The sequence below is a fragment of the Syngnathus floridae genome, chromosome 1, assembly GCF_059516105.1.
Source record: "Syngnathus floridae isolate MCC-2025c chromosome 1, RoL_Sflo_1.0, whole genome shotgun sequence".
NCBI classification, from domain to species: Eukaryota; Metazoa; Chordata; class Actinopteri; order Syngnathiformes; family Syngnathidae; genus Syngnathus; species Syngnathus floridae.
The window spans coordinates 24,444,210-24,470,976 of NC_142413.1; the positions used below are offsets into that span (position 1 = coordinate 24,444,210).

The window sequence follows — 26,767 nt, forward strand, 5'->3', positions numbered from 1 at the left end:
AAAGTGACATATATTTTTTATTATAAAGGTTTCAAAAAGCAAAAACAAAACTGTTGTTTTGGTTTTCTGTGTGTTTTACACAGAGTAATAGGGCAAAAAGTGTGACTTTTGAAAAAGTCCTGCAACGCAATATTTGCTTTTACATTGACTCCTATGGGAAACGTTACAAATGTTTCTACTTACAAACCCGATCGCGAATGCAAATGAGATACTTCACGTCCCACTCGCTCTCGGCCGCAAGATGTGCACCTCCTTTGCGGTCGACATATTTGTAGTTTTTTAGCCGACGTCAAGTTTACTTGCGCCACAAACTTTTAGTTTGATTAAAAGATGTCAAAGGTAGAAGACTTGTTCATACATACATAACACGTAACAAATTAAATCCCCTAACAATATTTATGAACATGTCTTGTAAACAAGCACTGCAGTCAAGTTACCCAGTAGCTAATGCTAGCATTAGCAAGAAGCTAACAAATGCATTTAACACATTTTTGTGTTCCCCAAGAATAATACAGTACCTTCGATGCAATTCATCTGATACAACTACTCATAATACACCCACAAGAAGTAAAAACAGAGCGCACAGCTCTAAAATCAGCAGAAAGACTGCCGCTAATGCAATGAAAACGAATGCATAGACACGCAATATTATTCAATTGAAATACAGTTTATTATTTTTGTCATCTCAAGCTTACCGCTTTACTGTGTCCATCGTTTCTATAGATTGAATGAACTGAACCATCAACAAAATGAAGTGTTTCAGTGAATCCTTCACTATACCGACAAAAGAATTCTGAAACACACGTCCTTGAACAAGCAGGACTTTGCCCACAGACGTGGGAACACTGCTTGAAAAAGGACATTTGACCAGGCACTTCTTTGAGGTTCTGATGTTGGGAGAACGGTGCAAGATGCCTCCAACAACGAAACATTTTGATCTCTCCACTTCCACATCCTTGAGTTGTTTGGACTACAAAAGTCTCTCAGAGTAATAAAGACGGCGGATTGCAAGACCATTTGGCAACACCCATTACCTTGTTGGGTTTGTCTCGCCCCAACGGATATGATGTAATAGATAAAAATACGTAATAGAAAACGGAGAAAACTGAATGGAGTAAAAAATAGCCCCAAAACAGTATCTCTGCAGCACCTGGAGGGATAGATTACATTCTATATAGTACTACATTCTCGGAGACTCCAAATACACAAGAAAATGAATATGAAAGAAACAAAGGTGGATTAAACATGATATGTCTCATTCTTGGAGGCTTACTCTTTGGTTTACAGATTAAACACACAATTGAACAATTATGCTGGAAGCTTGAGCGCAAATGGTGCGCAACTAAACTCGTCCCAAGAAACACTCCAGGGACTTCTACCGTGAGTTTCCTCATAAGATATGTAAGGCACCAGATGTGGGTACTAGTATGACTGTGGGTCTTTTAATTATATTTGTGGCTTTGGTTCTTCAATTGGTCAAATAGGGTTAGGCGCATCCTTTTCATTTTGTAGACTTTTGGTTCCCTACTGACATCTATCTTCTCGGTTCAAATCCTGCACCACAAGTGACATTGTTTGGCCGTGGCAGACTGCCGTTAGACAAAGGACGTCATGTACAGATCCTGTTATGTCAATGTAAGTGTAAAAAAACAAAACACCTTTAGCATCACAAATTCCCTGCATCACAATCAAGTTGCGTTTTATTATTTATTAGGAATGTGCTCAAACTATTGATACCTACGTACTGATATTAGTAAAAAGGATACTGTACCGATATTTTGGTTCTGGGTATTGATAGTCTTCCCTGAGTCTAGGGGGCGCAGCAATAGCGTAAAAAGGGGATATACACTATATGCAACGCATAGGAATGATGTGCCCTTTGGCAAAGCAATGGGGGGAAAGTTATTTTGAGTAGGTATTTTCTGTATTTATTAAACAGCTGTTGTTGTTTTTTTACGTGTGATATGATCAATAATAGAGGCATGTCACTGCTCAGTGACTGTCACCTCCTCTACTCAGCCTCTCCGCCCACACACACGCAGAGGCGCTGCAGTGCGCGCTTCCTCGAGCACGCGCTGGAGTGTGATTGTTTCCATTTGAAACATCTGATGACCTACCACTTTTTCGATTTTGAAAAAAAAAACGAAAAAAACACAAGTCTCATTAACATCCGTATTCATTGTGTAGTTGCGAATATTAAAGCATCTAATAGTGCTATTCTCTAGCTGACGTGAGTACGTTTGTGTATGTGCCCTGGTGTCCCAGTTCGTGTGCGTGTACAGACTGGTCTCGTGGATCTATCTATCTATCTATCTATCTATCTATCTATCTATCTATCTATCTATCTATCTATCTATCTATCTATGGGGGGGTACAAACCCCACCAGTTTCAGCTGCGCATTCACCGAACCCCTCTTTAGTTAAAAAAAAAATATTTATTGCAAATTCAAGACATTAATGCAGACATGGGCAAACTACGGCCCGCGGGCCACATCCGGCCCATGGGGCCGTTTAATCCGGCCCGCCAAACCTGAATAAATTGTATTATTCAACTTTTTTTATGGTCATTTTCCCTGCAATTAGTATGTTTCCCCAATAGACGAGGAAGCGCCCGCCCGCACATTCACTCCCGGAAGCCGTGTCAGAAAGCTCGGTGCACACTCACAACTGCGTGTACGTACTAAGTAGTACGGACCCGGCGCACTCCGTGCTCTATTTCCGTCAGTGCCGAATTTCGAGTGTGGGCTGTGACGTAAGCATTCTCGTAATTCGCGCGCTGAGCTTTCAGATAGTTTTACGTTAATGCCACCCACAAACCTTCCCCTGGAATCCTTCCACTAAAATGAGTGGCCCGAGGAAAAGAAAGGTGGACACTGAGGGCTGAGTGTTTAAAAAAAAAAAAAAGAGAGGACAATTTGGCTCGACCTACGTGTGTGAGCAGATGTTCCGCCACATGAACGTCAACAAAGCCCGTCACAGCTCTCGGTTAACGGACCGACACCTCGGCTCTATCCTAAGAATTACCACAACAAATTTTACTCCAGACCATGATGCACTACCAAAAAAGGGAGACCAACAATACTATTGATTTCTTTATTATTTTATTTAGAAGTATTCTTTCACTGATTCTTCAAGATGATGTATTTGGTCAGAATGTTTACTGTTTGATGTGATTTCGCCTCATTAGATAAACATATTTCATAAATCAGACCTGCAGGCGCTGAAGTGATGGAAACTATTATTCATAATAACAGTGTCGTATTTAATGAGAATCACTGATAGTAGTTTTTTGGTGAAATCTTTTTTTAATGCTGTTAATAAATGCATTTGTTTTCAAAAAGCTTTTTTTTTTTAATATCCATGCTTTACGACCTACTAAAAGTACAAACCTTTTATGGAATGACCTTTACATGTCATTTCTATTACTTCACACAAATACTGCATCCATCTGCTCCTGGTTCGGCCCCCCGATCAAAATTTAGAACCAAATTCGGCCCGCCAGTCAAAAGGTTTGCCCAACCCTGCATTAATGTTTATTACTGGTGCACAAAATGAGCCGTGTGTCACATCTCGTCCCCAACTGCTCCACTATGTGTCTGTTGTCTTGGTTTCTGTCTGTGTGCTCGCCCCTCCCCTCCTGTGTGCCCATGATCAGTGTGATTATTCCCACCTGCCTCTCGTTACCTGTCGTGTATCATTGGTTGTGGTCGTTCGGTGTTGGATTTATGTTATGTGTCAACGTCATGATGTCTTTTTGGTTCCGGTTGCTGTCATTGGTGATGTCACCCGGTCATTTTGTTTCACGTCTTTTTCGGTCGGTCTTGTTGTTGGGTTTTGTTAATGAGTCGTGTCGGTTGCCGAGTCTGTTAGTTTGCCTTTTTGAGTTCACCAGTGAACCCTGGTCCAAGCTGCACTTGGTCGTCCTGCTCCATGCTCCACCCGACCGTGACACCGTGCTTGAACATCACCGTGTTCAAAGAAGAACAAAACCAACACAATGCATGAACTCACAACAAATTACATACCGTAATTTCCGGACTATAAGTCGCGTTTTTTTTCATAGTTTGGGTGGGGGGGCGACTTATACTCAGGAGCGACTTACATATGTTTTTTTTCACAAATTTTTACTTGATCATTAAGACATCACTTACAAGTATAGTTGACCACTTCCCATGTTATTTTTAGTATAGTTGATCACTTCACATGCTTTTATATCTTTATCTTGAACATATTCAAAACATAAAAAATAGAGAAAACATCAAATAAAGCAATTAACACTTTAAAGCACCATATCCAAGTCCACTGTCTGCTGTATGTACACTTGCTCCATTTTTGCTCCTATTATATTTGTTAGGGTTTTCTGGTTAGTTTGATCCTATGATTATGTTGGAATGTAACCTGTAATAATTAAACTCGCTTGTCCTGTCTTAACAAAAGTAGTAGAACAAAGTGCTAAGATCTTTTGAACTGATTGACTAGCTGCAGAGGAAGCAATCAAAGTGTTTTGTTTACACAACATCGTGAAGGACCCCCTGCTGTGCTTTGATCAGCCAGGGGCTTCGGCCATTTGTCTACTCTGACCCCCACTCTCAACCCCCACTCTGTTTCTCTTAATAAATATCCCCTCGCAGGAACAAGGGTTCAGACTTCATTCCTTGAACGAGTGAACTCTCCACCTGCAGGTGTCAAAAAGGACTTACTTGTCTCCCGTGTGGTTCTTGCAAAATAAGTTGGAGTGAGCAAATCTCTAACAATATTTATTATTATTATTTATTATTATTTGTTTATTTATCATTTATTCAACACTCTTATTTATTCATTGTTTGTGCCTTCTTGTTTTTTTTGTGTTGCTTGTATGCACATGTGTACTATCTCACCAAGGGATAGTGGAAACGTAATTTCAATCTCTTTGCGTGTCTTAGTATATATAAAAAAAAAAAAAATCAACGATAAAGCAGACTTTGACTTTGATAAAACAACCCAAAAAAATTATATTTTCAGACGAAACTGGATGAGGGCGCTCTAAATTTCACCGTTGGCCGTGACTCATCAACTGGGTGGGCTTAAGAAATATGGCACCAAAAAGAAACTCATATTTTGCAGGTTCCAAACTTCAAGTTGTAAAATATGCAGCTGAAAACAGTAATCGAGCAGCAGAAAGAAAGTTTGGAGAACCGTGATGTACCAATGGATTACTATGTCAAGTGACGTCAGTAGCGCGGCGCGGCGGTTGTTTACATACAAACGTGCCCACACAAGGACATAATAAGCGGTGATCATTTCTAAGTGACACGGAGGACAAAGAGTTTGAAGGAATTAAGGATTTGGAGTGACATAGAAGGTTTGAAAAACTATTATGGCTTTTACGCACGCCCGGTCCTACTCTACTGAGTCGGGGGCCGGCGCTCGGCCGAGTGGTTGTCCGCGAACGGTGCGCGGGGCTCGGACATGGCCATTACGCACGCCCGGTCTGTCTGGAAGTCCACGCCGCCACACGCTTGGAAGTTTGTTTTGTTTAATAAAGAGCCGTTTACCAAACCCACGTCTATCCTTGTACTTTGTTAACGCTACAATATAGTTATATAGTAGATCTGTGGAATAAAGACGAGGCTGACGTCAGGGCGCACGCGCGGCGATGTTGACAAAGGACGAGGAATTTGATCGATGGATTTAATGGAATTAAAATGCACGGATGGTTTGATAATATTATTGGCTTGTATTATAGTTATTTGAAATATAGTTTATCTATCGTTATATGAGCCTGTGGAATATTTTGAAATGCAAGCGCCCTCAGCCGTGCGCACCCATTGTTGACAAAGAACGATCGATGGATTTAATGAATTGAAGTGACACCGATGGTTTTATAAACATGTTATTCATGTAATAGTTGTCCTTAATCACTCTATATGTTACGTCAGGCCCGTTCTCAGCTCTTTGTTTGTGTTTGTCACGTTAGCATACCTATCGTTTAGCCTGTTGTTGCTATTTAATGAATTGGAGTGACACCGATGGTTTTATAAACATGTTATTCATGTAATAGTTGTCCTTAATCACTCTATATGTTACGTCAGGCCCGTTCTCAGCTCTTTGTTTGAGTTTGTCACGTTAGCATACCTATCGTTTAGCCTGTTGTTGCTATTTAATGAATTGGAGTGACACCGATGGTTTTATAAACATGTTATTCATGTAATAGTTGTCCTTAATCACTCTATATGTTACGTCAGGCCCGTTCTCAGTGCGACTTATACTCCGGAGCGACTTATATATCTTTTTTTTCACTTTTTGGGGCATTTTATGGCTGGTGCGACTTATACTCCGGAGCGACTTATAGTCCGGAAAATACGGTACCTACAAACTGTGACGTGCGGTGAGGTTCATGACAGGGGAGGCACTGACGTCATCCCTCCCCACTAACCGTGTCACAAAAAAGGTTGGGGAACGCTGCTCTAGAGTAGCTTATTCATTATTTAATTTGAACTATTTTAATTAAATTCCTATATCAGCAGTCTTCACACATAAAAACATTGAGCAAGTGCTCCTCCGTCCATCATGACCACATTCTACCGTGGCACCATTGAGAGCGTCCTCTCCAGTGGTATCGCTGTTTGGGGTGGAAGCGGCACTGAAAACAACATGAAGGGCCTGCAGCGCATGGTGAACACAGCTGGTAAGATTATTGGTGCTTCACTCCCCTCCCTGAAGGACATTTACACCTCCCATCTCATCCGCGATTGTGTGTGGTGTGAGTCACCCCGCTCACTCTTTGTTTGATCTTCTGCCCTCTGGGAAGAGGTACAGGAACCTGCACTCCCGCACCACCTGACTCACCAACAACTTAATGCTCCAGGCTGTTAGGATCCTGAACTCTCTCCCCCCTCCACCATCGGCTGCATAACGTCCTGTACTTTTGCGCTATATTCTGACTGTCTGCTGTATGCACACTTGCTCCATTTTTGCTCCTCTTATTTATTATGTTATTTGTTTATTTATTATTTATTCATCGCTCTTATTTATTCATTGTTTGTGCCTTCTTGTTTTTACTTTTTGTGCTGTTTACTAGTATGTATATTGTGTACTATGTCTTGTCACCGTGGGATAGTGGGAAACGTAATTTCGATCTCTTTGAGTGTCTTGACATGTGAAGGAATTGACAATAAAGCAGACTTTGACTTTTTGACTTTGATAAAGCACATGGAATCAAAAAATTGTTTTCGATCGTGCGTACCACTTCGTTTGAAAAGACATGCTCCGAAGTCACGTTGTCCGAATCAAACCTTTTAACTCCGGAGTTGGTCTTCCTTTACTGATCACCTCATGCTTCAACCGAAAATCCATAGTTGAAAATCGTTTGAGTTTAGATATGTGTTCCTCCATTGTAAAACGAAATGTAAAAACGAAAAAAGAAAATAACGAATGTAAAATGAAATAAATGGACGACTGCTCCTCAGTTCACTGTAAATTTGAACTGGAGATCACTTATTCTACAGGTGGGTGCATGAAGCATCCCGGGATCACTAGTGCCCGCTGCCATAAAGGTGGAGAGCTTTTCTTCGTTGCCTCCGTTGGGTCTCTTTTCAAACCCGTTTTGTTCATCTGAAGAAACACGACATTACAGACAGATGACCAAAAACAACACTAGATATTATATACATCAGCTTAACTACGGAAATTAGTTAATATAGCCACAGTGTTTGCACACTTAAACAGCGACATAGAGACAGACAGCAGTTCAGTCTAACTGCATAGCCTGTCAGCATAGGCAGCCGTGTGATTACGCAATACTCAGAGGAGGCAAGGCAGGAAGTTGCCTCCTCCGAGTGACTCGTCTTCGGTTTTGACATGACTATAAAAATTCTGCGATTTTGGTTCAAAATGATACAAAACTACTGAAATTAAAAATTAAATGATTTTATAATAAAAACAAGTGAATTTGTTTTTTCCCCTTTTCATGATGGCAGGGGAGGCACGGCCTCACTTGCCTCATCTGACCTGCCTACAAATCAGTTTGACTTCTGCTGTTGCCTTTGCGAGACCAGTACATATATGCGTCGTCACAAATTTACACGATAAATCACATGTGTTCGGACCTCCGCAGTGGAGGCTCTGCCGAACCCCTGAGACCAATTCACCAAACCCCTAGGGTCCGACCAAATCCAGGTTAAGAACCACTCTATTAGATTTTAAGTTCTACCTTTAATTATGTAAGTTAGATCAAACTCATTGCTTGGTTATCTCCCTTTGGGTTTATGGTATAGAGAGCAGGGAGGGGCCTTTTTATAGTATGGTATACTCTGGTTGGGAAAGTTCATCTTCCATAAGAACGAGGTCAATTCACAAAATTTAAAATAAGCTTGTTCAGTTCATAGTTTATAATCAAAAATGTATTGTTCCTAAAATGAAAAGTTGAGGGACAGTGGGGCGTCCGCCTCACAGTTAGGAGGGTGTGGGTTCGATTCCACCTCCGGCCTTGTGTGGAGCTTGCATGTTCTCCCCGTGCCCATGTGGGTTTTCTCCGGTTTCCTCCCACATCCCAAAAACATGCTTGGTAGGCCGACTGAGCACTCCAAAATTGCCCCTAGGTGTGCGTGCGAGTGCAAATGGTTGTTCGTCTCTGTAGATTATATAAGGCAGTTCTTTTGTTCAGACAAATGAAAAATGTTGAGATGTTACCTGGAATCCTTGAACGAAAATGAACTGTCCTTCAAAACCATTTGTCCCGCAGCTGGGGGAAAGAAGCAGACGCCGAAGGATTGCACTGCTTGCCTCAACTTGCCTAGTGTCTCTAGCCACCTGCTCTTGAGTTTCAAATTCCACTATAGTATAATTAATGTGCTTACATATTTTGTGCTTTCCCCCTGTCTTTATAGTCACCGTAAGTACATTTGCTCCTAGGTTAAATTATTTTAAAACCCGAGGTAAATAATGAGCGATAAAAGAAACGCAAGTTGCGTTCCTTTTGTCGATCATTATCTTACTCCTCAGCTTTTGTGTGCACTTTTAGTTCCCTTTTTCTCATCTTCGTGCTCTTTTAGTTAATAAACATTTTTTGTACTACTTGCCTTCGTTTGATCAATCATTATTTGCCTGAGGTTTTGCTCCTCACCTTTTGTGTACACTTTTTGTTCCCTTTATCTCATCTTCGTGCTCTTTTAGTTAATTATATTTTTCCGTAATTGATCCAAGTCTGCTCCGGGATTTTGTTACCTGATTTTTTCACAATCCTAACAAAGATGAGTCTACTTTTTCTTTTGGTAGGTTCTTTGATCATGTCACTGTACAACACAATATTCTGTGGTCCTTGAAAGATCAGTGAAAATCATTGAAAACGGCTAGCAAGATGGAGATGGCTGCTCAGAAAATGGCATACAGCAAAAATGTTAACAAACATACTGTTCATATGAACATCGGTTTATCAATTCGCCAACAACAACCACAGAGCTGCAGTTGCTGTGAAAATTGTACTTTATCCCACAAATCTTTGTTTTCATCATTTCATTATCTCTGTTGGTAATCCATGGTCCCTCTGAGTCTGGTAACCTGAGGCAAACGGTATTTATTATATTTCTTGACAAATTAATCCTGCCAACAGGATCACCACCTTATCGTGGTGGGGCACTTTGCGTGACTCCATGACCCCTAGAGCTATGTCGGCTGAAGTCTTGTACTTCTGGTAGGGTTACCCATGCCGAACTGGTCGAAGGGTAGAGTCCAGACTAAGAGTGATCCCGAAGACCTCAACGGTGGAGCAGGGAGAAGTTGGTAGCAGTGAAAAGAACCACAATGGCTGTAAAAGCAGACGAAGGCTAAGGGAAAACACATCCCTCATACCACTCTAAAAACCTGTCACGTCTCGTCCCCAACTGCTCCACTATGTGTCTGTTGTCTTGGTTTCTGTCTGTGTGCTTGCCCCTCCCCTCCTGTGTGCCCATGATCAGTGTGATTATTCCCACCTGCCTCTCGTTACCTGTCGTGTATATAAGTCCTGTCTGCCCCTCACTCCCTGTCGGATCATTGGTTGTGGTTGTTCGGTGTTGTGTGTTCTTGTCATGAGGTCTTTTTGGTTCCTGTTGTCGTCCGGCCTTGCTGTCGTCATGTCCCGATGTCGTCTGGTTACACGTCCCGGTCAGTCATTCATGTTATTGTGGTTACGTCATGTCAGTTTGCCTTTTTTGAGTTCACCAATAAACCTTGGTCCAAGCTGCACCTGGTCGTCCTGCTCCATGCTCCACCCGAACGTGACAAAACCATCATGGTGCAGATATCTTCTTTACCTGAGTCTCCAACATCAAAAGTCTGGTGGTGATGGAGCGTCCAGTAACGGGGGAAGGTTTGAATGAGCTGGAAGCTCTTAGCTGGAACTCTGCACACCAGCAGCATCGGACAATGGTCGTTAGCAGCTGGAATTGAGTGTCAACTGTTTCCAGCAGACTCCTGCGCGTCTGAGCAGCCCTTTTTAAGGACCGCACTGCTCACCCCAATTGGGGAAAGGCCTAGAGAAGGTGGCCTAAAGGTTGCCCACTCAGCACAGTACCCGGACAGGAAACCACACCTGTCGGGACATTCCACTACGCGATCGAGAAACAAAAATAATACCATTTAGAATTGCAGCATGAAACATAAAGACACTCCTAGATGCCAGTCCGGACAGACCACTGCGCAGAACATTACTAATTGCCAGCAAGCCAAAGCAATGTGGATATGGCAGCACTCAGTGAGACCCGACTCCTCGAGGAAGGCTCACTCAATGAAAGGAGGGTTATACATTCTTTTGGAAAGGATACTCCATGGGCGGACCACACCTTCATGGAGCTGGTTTTGTAATCAAGAACAGCCTTCTGCTCAAGCTCACAGAATCACCAGTGGGTGTCAGTGAAAGGCTCATGACTCTTCGCATCCCCCTTGCAAAATGCCGACATGTCATTTTGATGTGTCTATGCACCAACTCTGTCATCCAATGATGAAGAGAAGGACCGCTTCTACCGGGCACTCGATGATATCCTCAGTCACATCACGAAGAATGACAAAATCATGCTCCATGGTGATTTCAATGCAAGAGTCGAAAATAACTCGCTGAACTAGAATGGTGTGATCGCCGCCCACGGCATTGGAAAAGTCAACTCCAATGGCATGAGACTTCTCAGTCTCTGTGCGGAACACAACCTTACCATCGCAAACACCATCTTCCAACAAAAGAACAAGTACAAGGCATCCTGGATGCATCCCAGGTCCAAACACTGGCACCTGATTGCTTACGCGATCGTGAGGCGAGCTGACCTCAAAGACGTGATTATTAAAATAACTATGCGGGGGGCAGACTGCTGGACCAACCACCACATGACTCCGACAAAGGTCAGAATGCATGTCCGGTGCCTAGCACGTCAAGGTAGCCCAAAGAGGAAAGCACCTGACTGCGCCAGACTCTCCAGCAGCGACACCCATGACAACTTCCGTCGCTCCCTAGCTGAGAAGCTGGCGGACATTGAGCCGCTGATCATCTCAGAGTCTGGGATGGATGAGAAGTGGACCTCCCTAGCCACCACCCTCTTTGACACTTCAGCCCAAGCCATTGGTTTCAAAACCAAGAAATACCAGGACTGGTTTGACCAGAATGCTGGAGAGATCTCCACCCTCCTGGACAAAATTCACAAGGCACACAGAGCCACCCTGAACAACCCACAATTCCAATTCCATAAAAAGCAATGGCAAGCCCTTCGTTCTGAGGGCCAAACTACTCTCAGAAAACTGCAAAATGAGTGGTGGATCTCAAAGGCTAATGAAATACAGTCTCACACCTATAGAAATGATATGCACAGTTATGATGCAGTGAAGACCATCTACAGCCCCAGAAACTGCTCCCTGGCACCTGTTAGATTTGCTGATGGAACATCTCCAATCAGGGATCAAGCTATGATAGTGGAGCGGTGGGCTGAGCATTTTAACACCGTGCTGAATCAGTCTACCCCAGTGGACCTAACTGTCCTTCCAGAGCTCCCTGAATTGCCTACCAGATTTTGACCTCCCCCCAACCTTCAAGGAAATCTTGCACGCAGTCAAAACCCTGAAAAACAACAAATTCTCTGACGATCAACACCCAGAAGACAGAGGTACCTTGTCAGTCCAGTGCTGACCGCTTACAAAACCCAACAATAACTTTCACAGCAGCAGGGCAATAGCTGCTCACGGTGCCAACCTTCAAATACCTGGGGAGCATAATGTCTGACACCTGCTCAATGGATGACAAGATCCAAAACTGCCTCAAGCAAGCATCAGCATCTTTTGGTCGCCTAAGGAGAAGGGTTTTTCAGAACAGGAACTTCAAACTCCACACCAAAGTGCTGGTCTACAGAACAGTATGCATCACTGCATCACTGTATGGATGTGTGGCATGGACTATTTACAGCCGCCTTTTGAGATGCCTGGAGACCTTCCATGTGAGATCCCTCCAGAAGATCCTTGGCATCACATGGAAGGACAAAATGCCGCACACAGAAGTGCTGGAGAGGGCAAGCAGCCATAGCATGGAGTCCCAACGCAACTCAGGTAGATGGGGCATGTCATCCGAATGCCCAGCCATACACTCCCACGCGGAATCCTCTATGGTCAGTTACACCTGGGCCAACGCAGTGCTGGTGGGCAGAAGAAGCGGTTCAAAGATCAAATGAAGACCACCCTGAAGTGATGCCGGATCAACCCCTCTTCACTGGAGGAACTCGCTTCCTGCCGAGACCTCAGAGGGAGTGGATCATATGGAGGAACAGCGCACACAACATCGTGCAGCAAAGCGTGCGAAGAGGGTTAGGGTTACCCAAGCCACCAAGCCACCCCTACTCCCCCCAGCCCCTCCTTCACATGCCCGGTCTGCACCTGTGGATCCAGGATCTGACTATTCAAACATCAGCAGACTCACAAATAATCGAATTGATGGACAACCATAAGCAAGCAAGCAAGCTCTCAACGGTATTTATTACATTTCTGGACAAATTAACCACCAGGTTAAAGTTTATTGCCTCGAATAGTATCACAATTCAAACAGAACACCTAAACCAGAAGTCCAAACTTCTTCTACCTAGAGTCAATCAAAAAGATTGAAGGATTTGTTGGATTACTCAATATGGTGCGTGCCAGTCAGACTCTGGCGTATAAAACTACCGTATTGGCCCAAATATAAGACGATGTTTTTTGCATTGAAATAAGACTGAAAAAGTGGAGGTTGTCTTACATCTTACACATTATACCCATTCACATCGCTAGATAGCGCCAGATATCTTCAAAGAGAATGCTGAACTTAACTCCCGAGGCCAAAGCGAACCCCTGTCACGAAGAATAAAAATAAAAATAGCGGTTGCAGTTATTTTATTGCAATTTTTTACCTTATTCAGATTTGTTTCAAGACTACAGTTACAGTTAGACTTTACTTTGATGGTTAATGCAGTTATTGCGCATTTTGTTGTTTTATCACAGTAGATTGGTTTATTTACATTTCAAAAACCAGAAGACATTCATTTACAAATGTGATTGCACTTTAGTTTACATATTTAAATGTTCAGATATTAAGATGCGATAGACAGCTTTTGCATGATTTAAATGAGTCAAAATAACATGGTTTTTCTCTCGAATATATCGTTATAATCATTTGTTTCAGATGTTATTTTCTGTATAAAAATTAAATTTGGTGTTCAAAATGTGTTTTTTCAAACTTGAGTCTTGGAAAAGAGGGGGTCGTCTTATAATCAGGGTCGTTTTACATTTGGGCCAATTCGGTAATACCAATCGTCTATGCCCAACTTACTCAATGCGTGTTCATTTCTCTTCTGTCTATGGTAGGTATTAACACAACACAATATAACCATACTCTGTTGCCCAAGAGTTCCACGAAGTTCTGTATGACGATTCATGCGTAATGCTTTTCAATTAGGTGCGGATGGTCGAACGAAAGCAAGTGCCTCTCTTACTTTTGCTCAGTGCACACATGCAAAAGGAGGTGTAAAGGCGTTTCACAAATGTCGGTAGGCAGACAGACAGGCGGCTATGTGTATGTAAGTATACTTATTTTTAAGACAAAGTTGGCGGGCCCCATTTTGTTATATACCTGTACTATAAATAAATGGTATAGAGCTGTTTTTGACGCTGAAATATCGAGGGAAGGTACCGGTAATCTATGCAGCACCAAGATAGATAGGACCTTATAGGACATTATTTTAAAAAAGACAGCAAATACAAAAAATATATAGAAATGATAGATAAATTAATGAATAAGTTAGTTGATAAATGAGGTTGATTAATAATCAATCAATCTTTTTAATTTTTTAATAATAGTTTTAATAATAATGTATATTGCGCCTATCTATAGAATTCTGTATTCAAAGTACCATTCACCATTCAACCTATGGTGTTGGTAAACTACGTGAATAGCCACAGCTGCCCTGCAGCAGGCTCACAGAAATGTGGCTGCCTGTGTGTGCCTACGGTCCTTCCAATCACCACCAAACATTCATACTGAGGCATTGTGAGTGGCACTGAAGGTAAGGTGTGTTTAGTGTCTTGCCACAACTACACCGACACAGCTATGTTCGACCTGTCGACCCACCGGTTATTGAATGAAGCACTCTATTGCCTGAGCCACGGACATCATAAATAAATGAACTGGGCTGGAATACAGCTCCATGAGCTGTCATTATGATTTATTTATTTATTTTTTGATGGACTGACGACAGTTGGATGGACGGAAGTGAGGATAGATGATTGTTAATCTATTATTGATAATGATGATGTTATGTACCTGCGTCACCTGTCATTCGGTCATTCACAGCCACGCCCACCCAATCAAGTAAATTATCTGCACCTGTCGCACCTCATTCAACTTCATTTAAACTCTGTCATGACAGCCACTCCTTGTTAATCTGTCCCGTGATGCTACTCCGTTGCTCACTGCGCGCTCTCTGCATGACTCCTGTTGCCTACCTTGCCCGTTTACCCGTCTTGTCCTGCCTGCCGCTCGTCCTGATCGATCGCCCGTTTACAACCTAGCTCTGCCTGCCGCCCGCCCTCACCACTTGCCCGTTTATGACCATGCTCTGATCGCCGCCTGTCCCGACCACTTGCTTGTCCCCGACCACGATTATCTGCTGCGCCCTCCTCTGCTGTCAGGTTGATTCCAGCCAGCCAGGCACGCCGGGAGAGCGACCAGTCGTGACGCTGCCGCCCTTGCCCACCAGTCACGTCCCGACAACGCTGTCAGACCAACCCAGCTGGACCTCCAGCACTCCACATTCCCCTTACCTCTTTTCAATAAAGTCTGCATCGTAACGCACGTCGTTGTCCAGCTTGATCTGCCACAGATGAACTTATGTTGAAATTATGACAATGACAGACGGTTGCCCAGGCAAATTAATTTCTTCAATACAACGCCATGATTTTGACGAATTTAGTACACAGTCATAACTATCACAAAATATACTACGGTAACATGGCAATAATGTTCTTGAAAAACGGTAAAAATGGAAAGTCAGACAAATTGTTCAAGTGAACACAAATAGGTTGGCAGCTCTGGATATGGGATTAACTTTCAAAGTGCAAAGTTGGGAAAATATCAAACATGAAATAAAAAAATAATAGTCTAATAAATAAAAAACGTATTACCTGATAGCAATGAGATCAGTCCATAGTTTAATAAAAGCCAAATGTGGACCAAAAGCCTCCAGTAAGTATGTGTAATGCCCACCAGACTTCTTAATACAAGTTCCCAGTTCAGCATAGGACAAGGCTCCTAGAAAAGACAAGGGTTACAGATTTGCAAAAACCCTTTATAGCAAAGTATATTTGTTATTACAGTAAAGCTTTGCACAAACACAACTGAGACTGCTACTTTTTAATGTTAATCTAGCCATGGCTAATATGAGAGTGGTTGGTGATCAAAAAGTCTGCATGTAGAAAAAAATGATGCACACTGTAGACATGTTTTTATTGTTGTTTTGTGGATGTTGGACAAATATCATGTATAGCATATTTGTGTGACCTTCAAGAACAGTTCCAGTGTCTCATGTGGCCCCGCGGGAAAGTTATTTGCCCACCATCGGAATATATATATAGAACTATTCAACAGACATGACATGGCCTAGTGGTAGAGTGTCCTCCCTGAGACTGGAAGGTTGTGGGTTCAAACCCTGGCCGGGTCATACCAAAGACTATAAAAACCAATTGCATCCCTGCTTGGCACTCAGCATTAAGGGTTGGAATTGGGGGGTTAGATCACCAAATGATTCCTGAGCGCATAGGTAAAAGCCTGTTAATAAAAACAGTCATAAAGTACATTGTAAATATCTTCTAAACAGACCAACACAGATTAAAAGCTTGTAAATTATTAAAACAATACAAATTCATTATTTTATTAATGTTTTGTATTTCTTAACATGGTAAAAGTGTGAACATTCACTTTTATTTTGAAGGAGACATGATGACGTAATGAAAAGACCCTAGTGACCTAAAATGCAAACTCTACTTTTTTTTCCCCGCCGTTCTTTTTCAGATGACGACGAAGGTGCACTAAATACGGGATGTGGAACGGGACTTGATTCACGAGAGTTGGTTCAGAAACATCTGAACTAATAACGAAGCTGATTTCTTGTGCGAGTCGCAAGATGGCGAGCCACCAAAGAGGCCTTTGAATTGTCTCTCACGCAGGAGTGGAGAGCACTCACTGGACGTTGTTCATCGAACCTGGTAGGATCTATCCATTCTTTCCTCTGCTACACTGAAGTGGATTCGGAAAGGATTGACTGACTATTCAGAAAAATCAGAAGAAGCCAACCGAAGGGATATGGAGACATCTGGATATTGAAAGTCGTTCAGTCTTTTGCTGAATTGTTTTGAGTTTTGTACATTTTGTCACTTTTACTTTTGTGAACTGTATATATGATGATGCTGAAATGGTGTTTTTGAAATATTTATTGGTTTGAACAAAATCAGTGAAATGGTGGGAATTTAAAAGTGGCTTTAACCGAACTCAAATTAGATTTACGATTACTTTTGAATTACTTACCTGTACTAAATGTTATTCAAACAACACAAAGTGAGGTAACTAAACAGATCTTAGAATTAATAAAACAACCCGGGTTGAAACAAAAATTCTTTAAACTGAAACGTTTAACTGAAAGGGAAATTATTTTCTTCAACTAACGTTGAGTTTAAATGTAAATTGTATGTCTATTGTTGTAAATTGTATGTCAACTATTTTCTCTACTAAAATAAGCCGGCAGTTCAATTCAAACCTTGGTCTGTGGTCATTTATTTTGCTTATTCTATCACCACTACAAATATAGCCGAACTTAGAACTGGTCCATTATCTAAATTACCGTAAGCACTGTCAAAAACAATAAGGTGTTACACGCGGCACCGCTGCTGCTCACTGCTCCCCTCTCCCCCAGGGGATGGATCAAAATCTCATGGGGATGGGTTAAACGCAGAGGACAAATTTCACCACACCCAAATGTGTGTGTGACGATGATCATTGGGACTTTAACTTGGGGGACTTTACATGTACGTCACGGCGCATGGTCAAGTTGGTACAACTTCTGCCTTAATTTCCATCCATCTTCTCCCGCTTATACGGGATCGGGTCGCGGAAGCAGCAGCTTTAGGAGGGACGCCCAGACTTCCCTCTCCCCAGCCACTTTGTCCAGGCCAGCCGAGAGACATAGTCCCTCCAGCGTGTCCTGGGACGTCCCCAGGGTCTCCGCCGGTAGGATATGCCCGGAACACCTCCCCAGGGAGGCGTCCAGGAGGCACCCTAATGAGATGCTCTAGCCACCTCATCTGGCTCCTCTCAACATGGAGGAGCAGCGCCTCGACTCCAAGTCCCTCACGGATGACCAAGCTTCTCACCCTATCTCTAATGCTTAGTTTGAGGGTCTAAACCAGACATGGGCAAACTACGGCCCGCGGGCCACATCCGGCCCACGGGGCCGTTTAATCCAGCCTGCCAAACCTGAATAAATTGTATTATTGAACTTTTTTGGGGGTAATTTTCCCTGCAATTAGTATGTTTCCCCAATAGATGGGGAAGCGCCCGCCCGCACATTCATTCCCGGAAGCCGTGTCAGAAAGCTCGGTGCACACTCACAAGTGCGTGTACGTACTAAGTAGTACGGACCCGGCGCACTCCACGCTCTATTTCCATTAGTGCCGAATTTCTGCTCCTGGTTTGGCCCCCCGATCAAAAGTTAGAACCAAATTCGGGCCGCCAGTCAAAAAGTTTGCCCAACCCTGGTCTAAACGTTAGCAGAAATTCATGAATGTTTGAACACACATCAAGGCTGGCAATTTTTTTTTTTTAATGAAACAGGCCTGGTTGAACATTTCACCTAGATCTATGATTTTCTTTCATTTACAAAAAGCCCAAGAGCTACAAAAAGTCTCTGAGCCATATGCTAAACTTAAAAGGAAATCAGCCATTCTGAAATTACTTTAAAATACGGTATTGCCTTGACTACAAAAACTGCTTTAACTTAAACCACATGATCTAAATTTTACACATTTGATGAGTCGAAGCCTCAAGTCATCTAGGATTTTTATATTTTTATCATAGTGGTTGCGCCACCTACTGGGCAAAGGAAATAAATGTATTATTCTTTGATGTTTTTCTTCATATTTGCTCAGAAAAGTGTTTTCACCCTCATGAAGCTAAAAAGATGATCATAAGTTTTCGGAAAAGGCTGTGACGTGGCCACATAGAGTTCACTAAGAAAAAACGCTCAGTTTCAGTGTCTCAGCGTAGTTTTGACTTTAAAGTTAAAGTTAAAGTCCCAATGATCATCGTCACACACACATCTGGGTGTGGTGAAATTTGTCCTCTGCATTTAACCCATCCCCATGTGATTTTGATCCATCCCCTGGGGGAGAGGGGAGCAGTGAGCAGCAGCGGTGTCGCGCTCGGGAATCATTTGGTGATCTAACCCCCCAATTCCAACCCTTAATGCTGAGTGCCAAGCAGGGAGGCAATGGGTCCCATTTTTATAGTCTTTGGTATGACCCGGCCGGGGTTAAAACTTTAAAAGCACATATAAAATTATCCAATGATATTGATCGTAGGGAAAAAAAGAAGCAAGAATTTTTCTGCTGATGAAGAAAATCCATCCGTTCTCAACACCACTGTTTCTGTTTTAATGAAACTATCTTTTTTAAAACTCAGGAAAAAAAATGAGACTCTCACTTTAGTCTCATTTGAGTTTCAGTTTTATAATGATAATAATAATAATAATACATTTTATTTATAAGGCGCCTTTCAAGGCCCTCAAGGTCACCGTACAAACATAAAATACCATACACAAGTGAAAGAAAATAATAATAATAATACATTTTATTTGTAAGGTGCCTTTCAAGGCACTCAAGGTCGCCGTACAGAGATAAAATAGCATACACGATTAAATATAAAAACAGTATAAAAGCAAGGAAACATCTGCAGCAGAATGATGGATTCAAACATATGCCTGCCTAAACAAGTGAGTTTTGAGGTGGGATGCGAACTGAAGAATGGAGTCAATGTTTCTAATGTGAGGGGGGAGAGAGTTCCAGAGGCGAGGGGCAGAGCAACTGAAGACTCTCGCCCCCATAGTGGACAGATGGAATGGGGGGACAGTGGAGGCAGACCTTAGAGACCGGGTGGGAATGTTAATGTGGAGGAGGTTTGACAGATATGGAGGAGCGAGGTTATGGATGGCCTCGAATGTGTGGAGGAGAATTTTATAGTTAATGTGCTGTTTTATAGGCAGCCAGTGAAGTTGGTGCAGAACAGGAGTGATGTGATGATGGACAGGGGTTCTGGTGATGATGCGAGCAGCAGCATTTTGAACCAGTTGCAGTTTGTAGGGGAGGCCGACAAGGATGGAGTTGCAATAATCCAGACGGGAGGTAACGAGAGAGTGGACCAGGATGGCAGTGCTGTTCAAGTGAGAGTTGGACGGAGGCAGTTGATGTTACGGATGTGGAAATAGGAGGAATGGATGATGTTGTTGATGTGGGTGCTAAATGATAAGGTGCTGTCGAGGACGACAAACAAAAATGTTAAAAAAAAATGACCGGTGAGCAGCGGCAGCAAGTCGCGCCAGCGTTCACTCACATCTGGTAGACATCTCAATCGCTACAACAGTCGGACAAGCTCAACTTTAACATTCGTTGCAAAACAATTTGAATACATAAAATCTGCGTTAATTGTGTAACCTACAAGTAAAGGTGCATGGGAATAACTTAAAATGATCACAATACTGCAGTGTTAGCTTTTTACGGTTAGCATAGCCTAGTAGTTTTCACTACAAGACGCAGTTTCGTGCCGTTCGAATTATGTTCATTAAAACTAAATGCTGCTTCAACAGTTCCCTCAATGTACGAGTACGCCTGGTTCTGGTGGTCAATGATAGCGGGTCCGGCATTGTTGGCACGAGGCCCGGCGATGCCGCGGGTCTGGTGACGCTGGGGTGGGGCACTGAGACGAGCTCCGACGGCAGCCACGGGTCCGGCACCAGTAGAACGAGATCTGACGGCGTCCACAGGTCCGGCCCGTGATATGGGTCCGGTCGATGATAGCGGGTCCGGCATTGCTGGCACGAGGCTCGGCGATGCCGCGGGTCTGGCGACGCTGGGGTGGGGCCCGATGGCAGCCACAAGTCTGATGTCACTGAGACGAGCTCCGATGGCGGCCAGGGGTCCGGCACCACTAGGACGAAATCCGATGACGGCCACGGGTCCGGCGCCGCTGGGATGAGGTCTGGCGACGGTCGCGGGTCCGGCGACACTGGGGTGGATCCCGATGACGCACGTGGGTCCGGCGTCCCACAATATTTTGTCTAATATTTTTCTCGTTTTTCTCCTAAAATTCACTAGGAGCTAGTGAGACATAGAAATGTAGTCCTACTCGTGAGAAAAATTGTGTCATGACTCTACCGTGGTGCAATAAATGAGTTTAAAAAAATGTACTGTGGAGAAATAAATATTTAAAGAACTTTCACTTGTAAACTCTTTATCAATGTTTATTGAAAAAACAAAAAAAGCAAATGAGAAAAAAGGAACTGGCTCATGCATTTATGATACAAACCAGCCTGAAATGAGAACAGCTTAACCCAGATCGCACAAAAATTGGTGAATCAACATTGAAATATTCCCTCCGTGAGTCGTCACCTTATCGTGGTGGAGGGGTTTGCGTGCCCCTATGATCCTAGGAGCCATGTTGTCTGGGGCTTCATGCCCCTGGTAGGGTCACCCATGGCAAACGGGTCCCAGGTGAGGGGCTAGACAAAGCACGGCTCACACAAAACCCTTATGAAGAAAAACATGAACTGATTTCGTTTTCCCTCGCCCGGATGCTGGTCACCGGGGCCCCCCTCTGGAGCCAGGCCTGGAGGCCGGGCTCGAAGGCAAGTGTCTGGCCGAAAAGGAAACATGGGTCACCCTTCCCATGGGCTCACCACCTGTGAGAGGGGCCAAAGTAGTCGGGTGCAGTGTAAGCTGGGCGGCGGCCAAAGGCAGGGACCTTGGCTGTCCGATCCCCGGCTGCAGAAGCTGGCTCTTGGGACATGGAATGTAACCCCTCTGGCTGGAAAGGAGCCCGAGCTGGTGTGCGAGGCAGAAAAGTTCCGACTAGACATAGTTGGACTTGCCTCCACACACAGTTTGGGTTCCGGTAAAAGCCCTCTCGAGAGGGGCTGGACTCTCTTCCACTCTGGAGTTGCCCAAGGTGAGAGGCGTCGAGCAGGTGTGGGTATACTTATTGCTTTACGGCTGGGCGCCTGCACATTGGGGTTCACCCCAGTGAACGAGAGGGTAGCCTCCCTCCGCCTTCAGGTGGGGGGACGGGTCCTGACTGTTGTTTGTGTCTATGCACCAAACGGCAGCTCAGAGTACCTACCCTTCTTGGAGTCCCCGGAGGAAACGCTGGAGAGCGCTTCTTCTGGGGACTCCATCGTTCTACTGTGTGACTTCAATGCTCATGTGCGCAATGACAGTGAGACCTAGAAGGGCGTGATTGGGAGGAACGCCCCCCCGATTTGAACCCGAGCGGTGTTCTATTATTGGACTTCTGTGCTCGACACGGATTTACTATAATGAATACCATGTTCAAACATAAGGGTGTCCATGTGTGCACTTGGCACCAGAACACCCTAGGCCGCAGTTCAATGATCGACTTTGTAGTCGTGTCATCGGATTTGCGGCCGCATGTTTTGGACACTAGGGCGAAGAGAGGGGCAGAGCTGTCAACTGATCACCACCTGGTGGTGGGTTGGCTTCGATGGTGGGGAAGATGCCGGTCCGACCGGGCAGACCCAAACGCTCTGTGAGGTTCTGCTCAGAATGTCTGGCAGAATCCCCTGTCAGGACGCGCTTCAACTCCCACCTCCGGCAGAGCTTTTCCCACGTCCCGGGGGAGGCGGGGGACATTGAGTCAGAGTGGACCATGTTCCGTGCCTCTATTGTTGAGGCAGCCGACCGGAGCTGCGGCCGTAAAGTCGTTGATGCCTGTTGTGGTGGCAATCCCCGAACCCGCTGGTGGACACCGGCGGTAAGGGATGCCGTCAAGCTGAAGAAGGAGTCCTATCGGGCCGTTTTGGCCTGAGGGACTCCGGAGGCAGCTGACAGGTACCGGATGGCCAAGCGGAACGCGGCTTCGGCGGTTGCTGAGGCAAAAACCCGGGCATGGGAGGAGTTTGGCGAGGCCATGGAGAATGACTTCCGGACGGCTTCTGGTCCACCATCCGGCGTCTCAGGAGGGGGAAGCAGTGCAACGTCAACACTGTTTACAGTGGGGATGGGGTGCTGCTGACCTCGACTCGGGACGTCGTGAGTCGGTCGGGAGAATACTTTGAATACCTTGTGGGGCTGTCATGGCTTACACGCCTTTACAACATTGCGTGGACATCGGGGACAGTGCCTCTGGATTGGCAGACTGGGGTGGTGGTTCCCCTCTTTAAGAAGTGGGACCGGAGGGTGTGTTCCAATTACAGGGGAATCACACTCCTCAGCCTCTCTGGTAAAGTCTATTCAGTGGTTCAGAAGAGGAGGGTGCGTCGGGAGGTCGTACCTCGGATTCAGGAGGAGCAGTGTGGCTTTCATCCTAGCCGTGGAACAGTGGACCAGCTCTACACCTTCGGCAGGATCCTCGATGGTGCATGGGAGTTCGCCCAACCATTCCACGTGTTTTGTGGACTTGGAGAAGGCGTTCGACTGTGTCCCTCGGGAGGTTCTGTGGAGGGTGCTTCGGGAATACGGGGTGCCGAGCCAACTGATAAGGTCGGTTCTGTCCCTGTATCACAGATGCCAAAGTTTGGTCCGCATTTCCGGCAGTAAGTTGGATTCGTTCCCAGTGAGGGGTTGGACGCCGCCAAGGCTACCCTTTGTCACCGATTCTGTTCATAATTTTTATGGACAGAATTTCTAGGCGCAGCTGAGGCGTTGAGGGGGTCCGGTTTGGGGACCTTAGCATCGCGTCTCTGCTTTTTGCAGATGACGCGGTGCTATTGGCTTCTTCAGGCCATGATCTCCAGCTCTCACTAGAGCAGTTCGCAGCCAAGTGTGAAGCGGTCGGGATGAGGGTCAGCACCTCCAAATCTGAGTCCATGGTCCTCGGTCGGAAAAGGGTGGAATGCCCTCTCCGGATCTGGGATGAGATCCTGCCCCAAGTGGAGGAGTTCAAGTATCTTGGGTTCTTGTTCACGAGTGAGGGGAGGATGGAGTGCGAGATCGACAGGCGGATCGGTGCAGCGTCGGCGGTAATGCGGACTCTGTACCGGACCGTCGTGGTAAAGAGAGCTGAGCCAAAAGGCAAAGCTCTCAATTGACCGGTCGATTTACGCTCCTACCCTCACCTATGGTCATGAGCTATGGGTCGTGACCGAAAGAACGAGATCTCGGATACAAGCGGCCGGAATGGGTTTTCTCCGCAGGATGTCCGGGCTCTCCCTTAGAGATAGGGTGAGAAGCTCGGTCATCCGGGAGGGACTCAGAGTCGAGTCACTACTCTTCCACGTTGAGAGGAGCCAGATGAGGTGGCTCGGGCATCTCATCAGGATGCTTCCTGGACGCCTCCCTGGGGAGGTGTTCCGGGCATGTCCCACCGGTAGGAGACCCCGGCGACGACCCAGGACGCGCTGGAGAGACTATGTCTCTCAGCTGGCCTGGGAACGCCTTGGGATCCCCCGGGATGAGCTGGATGAAGTGTCTGGGGAGAGGGAAGTCTGGAAGTCCCTCCTGAAGCTGCTACCCCCGCGACCCGACCCCGGATAAACGGAAGAAGATGGATGGATGGACATTGAAATATGGTTTGGCTGTAGCATTGAGTCTATGTTAAGACCTATAGTTGAAATTATACAGAAAGCACAAGGTTGTTGTTAAAGAAATAATATTGATTTAACTATTGAGTAAATCTGAATTTAAATGTACATTTCACATTAGTAATAACGTTTTTAAAAAAACTGCAACAAAAATTAATCTACGAGGAAAAGTTACTCATAGTTAGATGAATTTTTAACTTGTTCAAAATGACATCCATTATTTTCCCAAATTCATGAAAAACCTAGGACAGAAAACATGTTTAATATTCAAACATTTAATGGATCACAATATTTTCAGTAAATATCACCATCTCTAGTTTTATTAGTTTATTTTGGCTGTACATTTTTTAATTCTGGTCAGTATTTGAAATAAAATGTTTAGTTTCACTACTTTTTGTCATCTGAAATGTAGTAGTTTTAGGTAACCTTGTACTATAAGATATAAATGGACTAAATACTGTAAGGACATCGGTCCATATAGCTGGAAATAGTATAGTATAGTGTATTTGTATATGATAAACGGGGGAAATGTTAGTTATTGGACGAATGTTATATAAATAGAAACACATGCTTGTTGTAACTTCTCAAAGCAAGACAGCATTCTGATTTTGATGGTCTGAAGTCTAAATATTTGTGAAAACATATGAAACGTGGCACATACATCATACATCGGTTGAAGGCTTTCAACAATATCTATGTAAAATTGGAGGCATATGTGACAGCCCAAGACCTGCAAAATTTCTCTGAAACCCCACTCTAAACTCAACAGGAAGTCAGCCAATTTTTTAAAATGTAATTTAAAATTTTGTGTTGGTTTTGGCCTTTTATAGAGGTCATACTTTATCAAATTAGTTTTGAATCAGGCATACTTTATTTGCCACAAATTCCATTCCCAACATGCAAGTACCCCAACATGGCAAGGGCTGCAACAGCCCTTTATAGGTGCTCGCAGCTCTAATTTAGTTTATTTTGGGGGAGAAAAGAGGGAAAAATTACAAGAGAAATTAATTTCTTTAACAAAGTGAATAAAATTGTAATTCTCCTACAACTTTCTGCCAAATTGAAAAAGCAAATGCATTTCATGAAAGAGAGCTCTTGGTTTGCTTCAACCCTTTAAAAATCACAGGCTTGATCATGCCCTCAGACCTTGATTTTGACTCGTGTGATCTAATCTAAGATGCTCATTTTATGTATGTACTATAATCTGAGGCTTTTTTTCCTACTTCAAGAGGAGCACATTTGCCAACTGTTCATCACAAATTAATATTTGCTCCGAGACACATGGAAAAGATTAATGATGTTAACAAACTCACCAAAGAGTGAAAGCACACCACAAATAACCCACACTATCAGAGACATTCCAACGCTGCCTGAGTGTTTAAGAATTCCTTTTGGTGAAATGAAGATCCCAGCTCCAATGATGGTCCCAACAATGACTGAAATCCCAGAAAGCAATGTCACCTTCTTCCCCAGTGCCACCTTTTTGTCTTTACCCCCCCGAGGTTCACAGGAAAGCATTTCATGTCCATTTTCATCTGCGTCAATGTATTCTGTGGACGGCCTTCTATTCATCTTTCAATACCAAATATACACTCTCCTTTGGATTAGATTACTGTGACAAACTGAGGTCCACGCCAATGTGGCTTTGTGACAACGCAGTTACAAAACCACGAACAAATTCCATTCAGGGTGGGGGTAGTTCTTCCCTCCAGCTATCTCTCTTTTTTTTTACCCTCCTCCTTTTGCTGTAAGCGTATTGTTATTCCTACCAGCTTGCGAGTAGTTCCCCGTCGGGCCTCTAACACCAGCTCTTTACTTCTTCAGCTTTATTAAAATGTAAACTTTGTCCTTGTGTGTTCATCTTTACGCTCAATCTAGTTTTGCCTCTTGTTTTGTTTTATTGCTCCCTTAACAAACAGTACCCTGGCAGTTAGGTGGAATTGCAAGTAGAGAGGGTAGTTCATGAGAGAATTGAAAAAAAATGTTTTCTTCTAAGCCAGGGGTCGGCAACCCGCGGCTCCAGAGCCGCATGCGGCTCTTTAGCACGCCCCTAGCGGCTCCCTGGAGTTTTTGCAAAAATGCGTGAAAATGGAAAAATATGTTTTTTTTTGTGGTCGTTGGTTTTTTAAATATGGTTTTTTATCATGACACAACAATTATTATGCTTTAAAAATATATGTAGTTGTAAATATATTAAAAATACCAAATTGAAGAATGACGCCAAATAGCAAAATTGTGTCATAGCCTGCAACACAGCACAGGTGAGTTGTAAACAAACAGGTGTGTGAGTGATGGGCCATGGATTCAAAAGGCAAAAAGAGAAAGTTTGCTGATGAGAACAGAGGCTTTAAGAAAGAATGGACTGAACTTTTTGCTTTCATTGCCAATGCTGAAGCATTGCCTGCATGTTTGATTATGAGAAGTTGTCAAATAACAAGGAGAGGAATTTGGAG

At 44.0% G+C, this 26,767-nt stretch overlaps 1 protein-coding gene across 2 annotated transcripts in view; it reads right to left on the reverse strand.

Annotated features, from left to right (window-relative positions):
- The window catches only part of slc7a11 (solute carrier family 7 member 11), a 195,422-nt gene extending 169,177 nt beyond the window's left edge, over positions 1–26,245 (reverse strand). The window contains exons 1-2 of one of the 2 annotated variants that reach the window (XM_088390002.1): positions 25,628–26,245; positions 15,640–15,766 (exon numbers count right to left, since the gene is read on the reverse strand). In XM_088390002.1, coding sequence (XP_088246128.1) covers positions 15,640–15,766; positions 25,628–25,886 — 386 coding nt within the window. In that variant the 5' untranslated portion in view covers positions 25,887–26,245. The remainder of the gene's footprint in view (positions 1–15,639; positions 15,767–25,627) is intronic. The other variant, XM_088389996.1, reaches the window with a different exon arrangement.
- Positions 26,246–26,767: the final 522 nt, after the last annotated feature.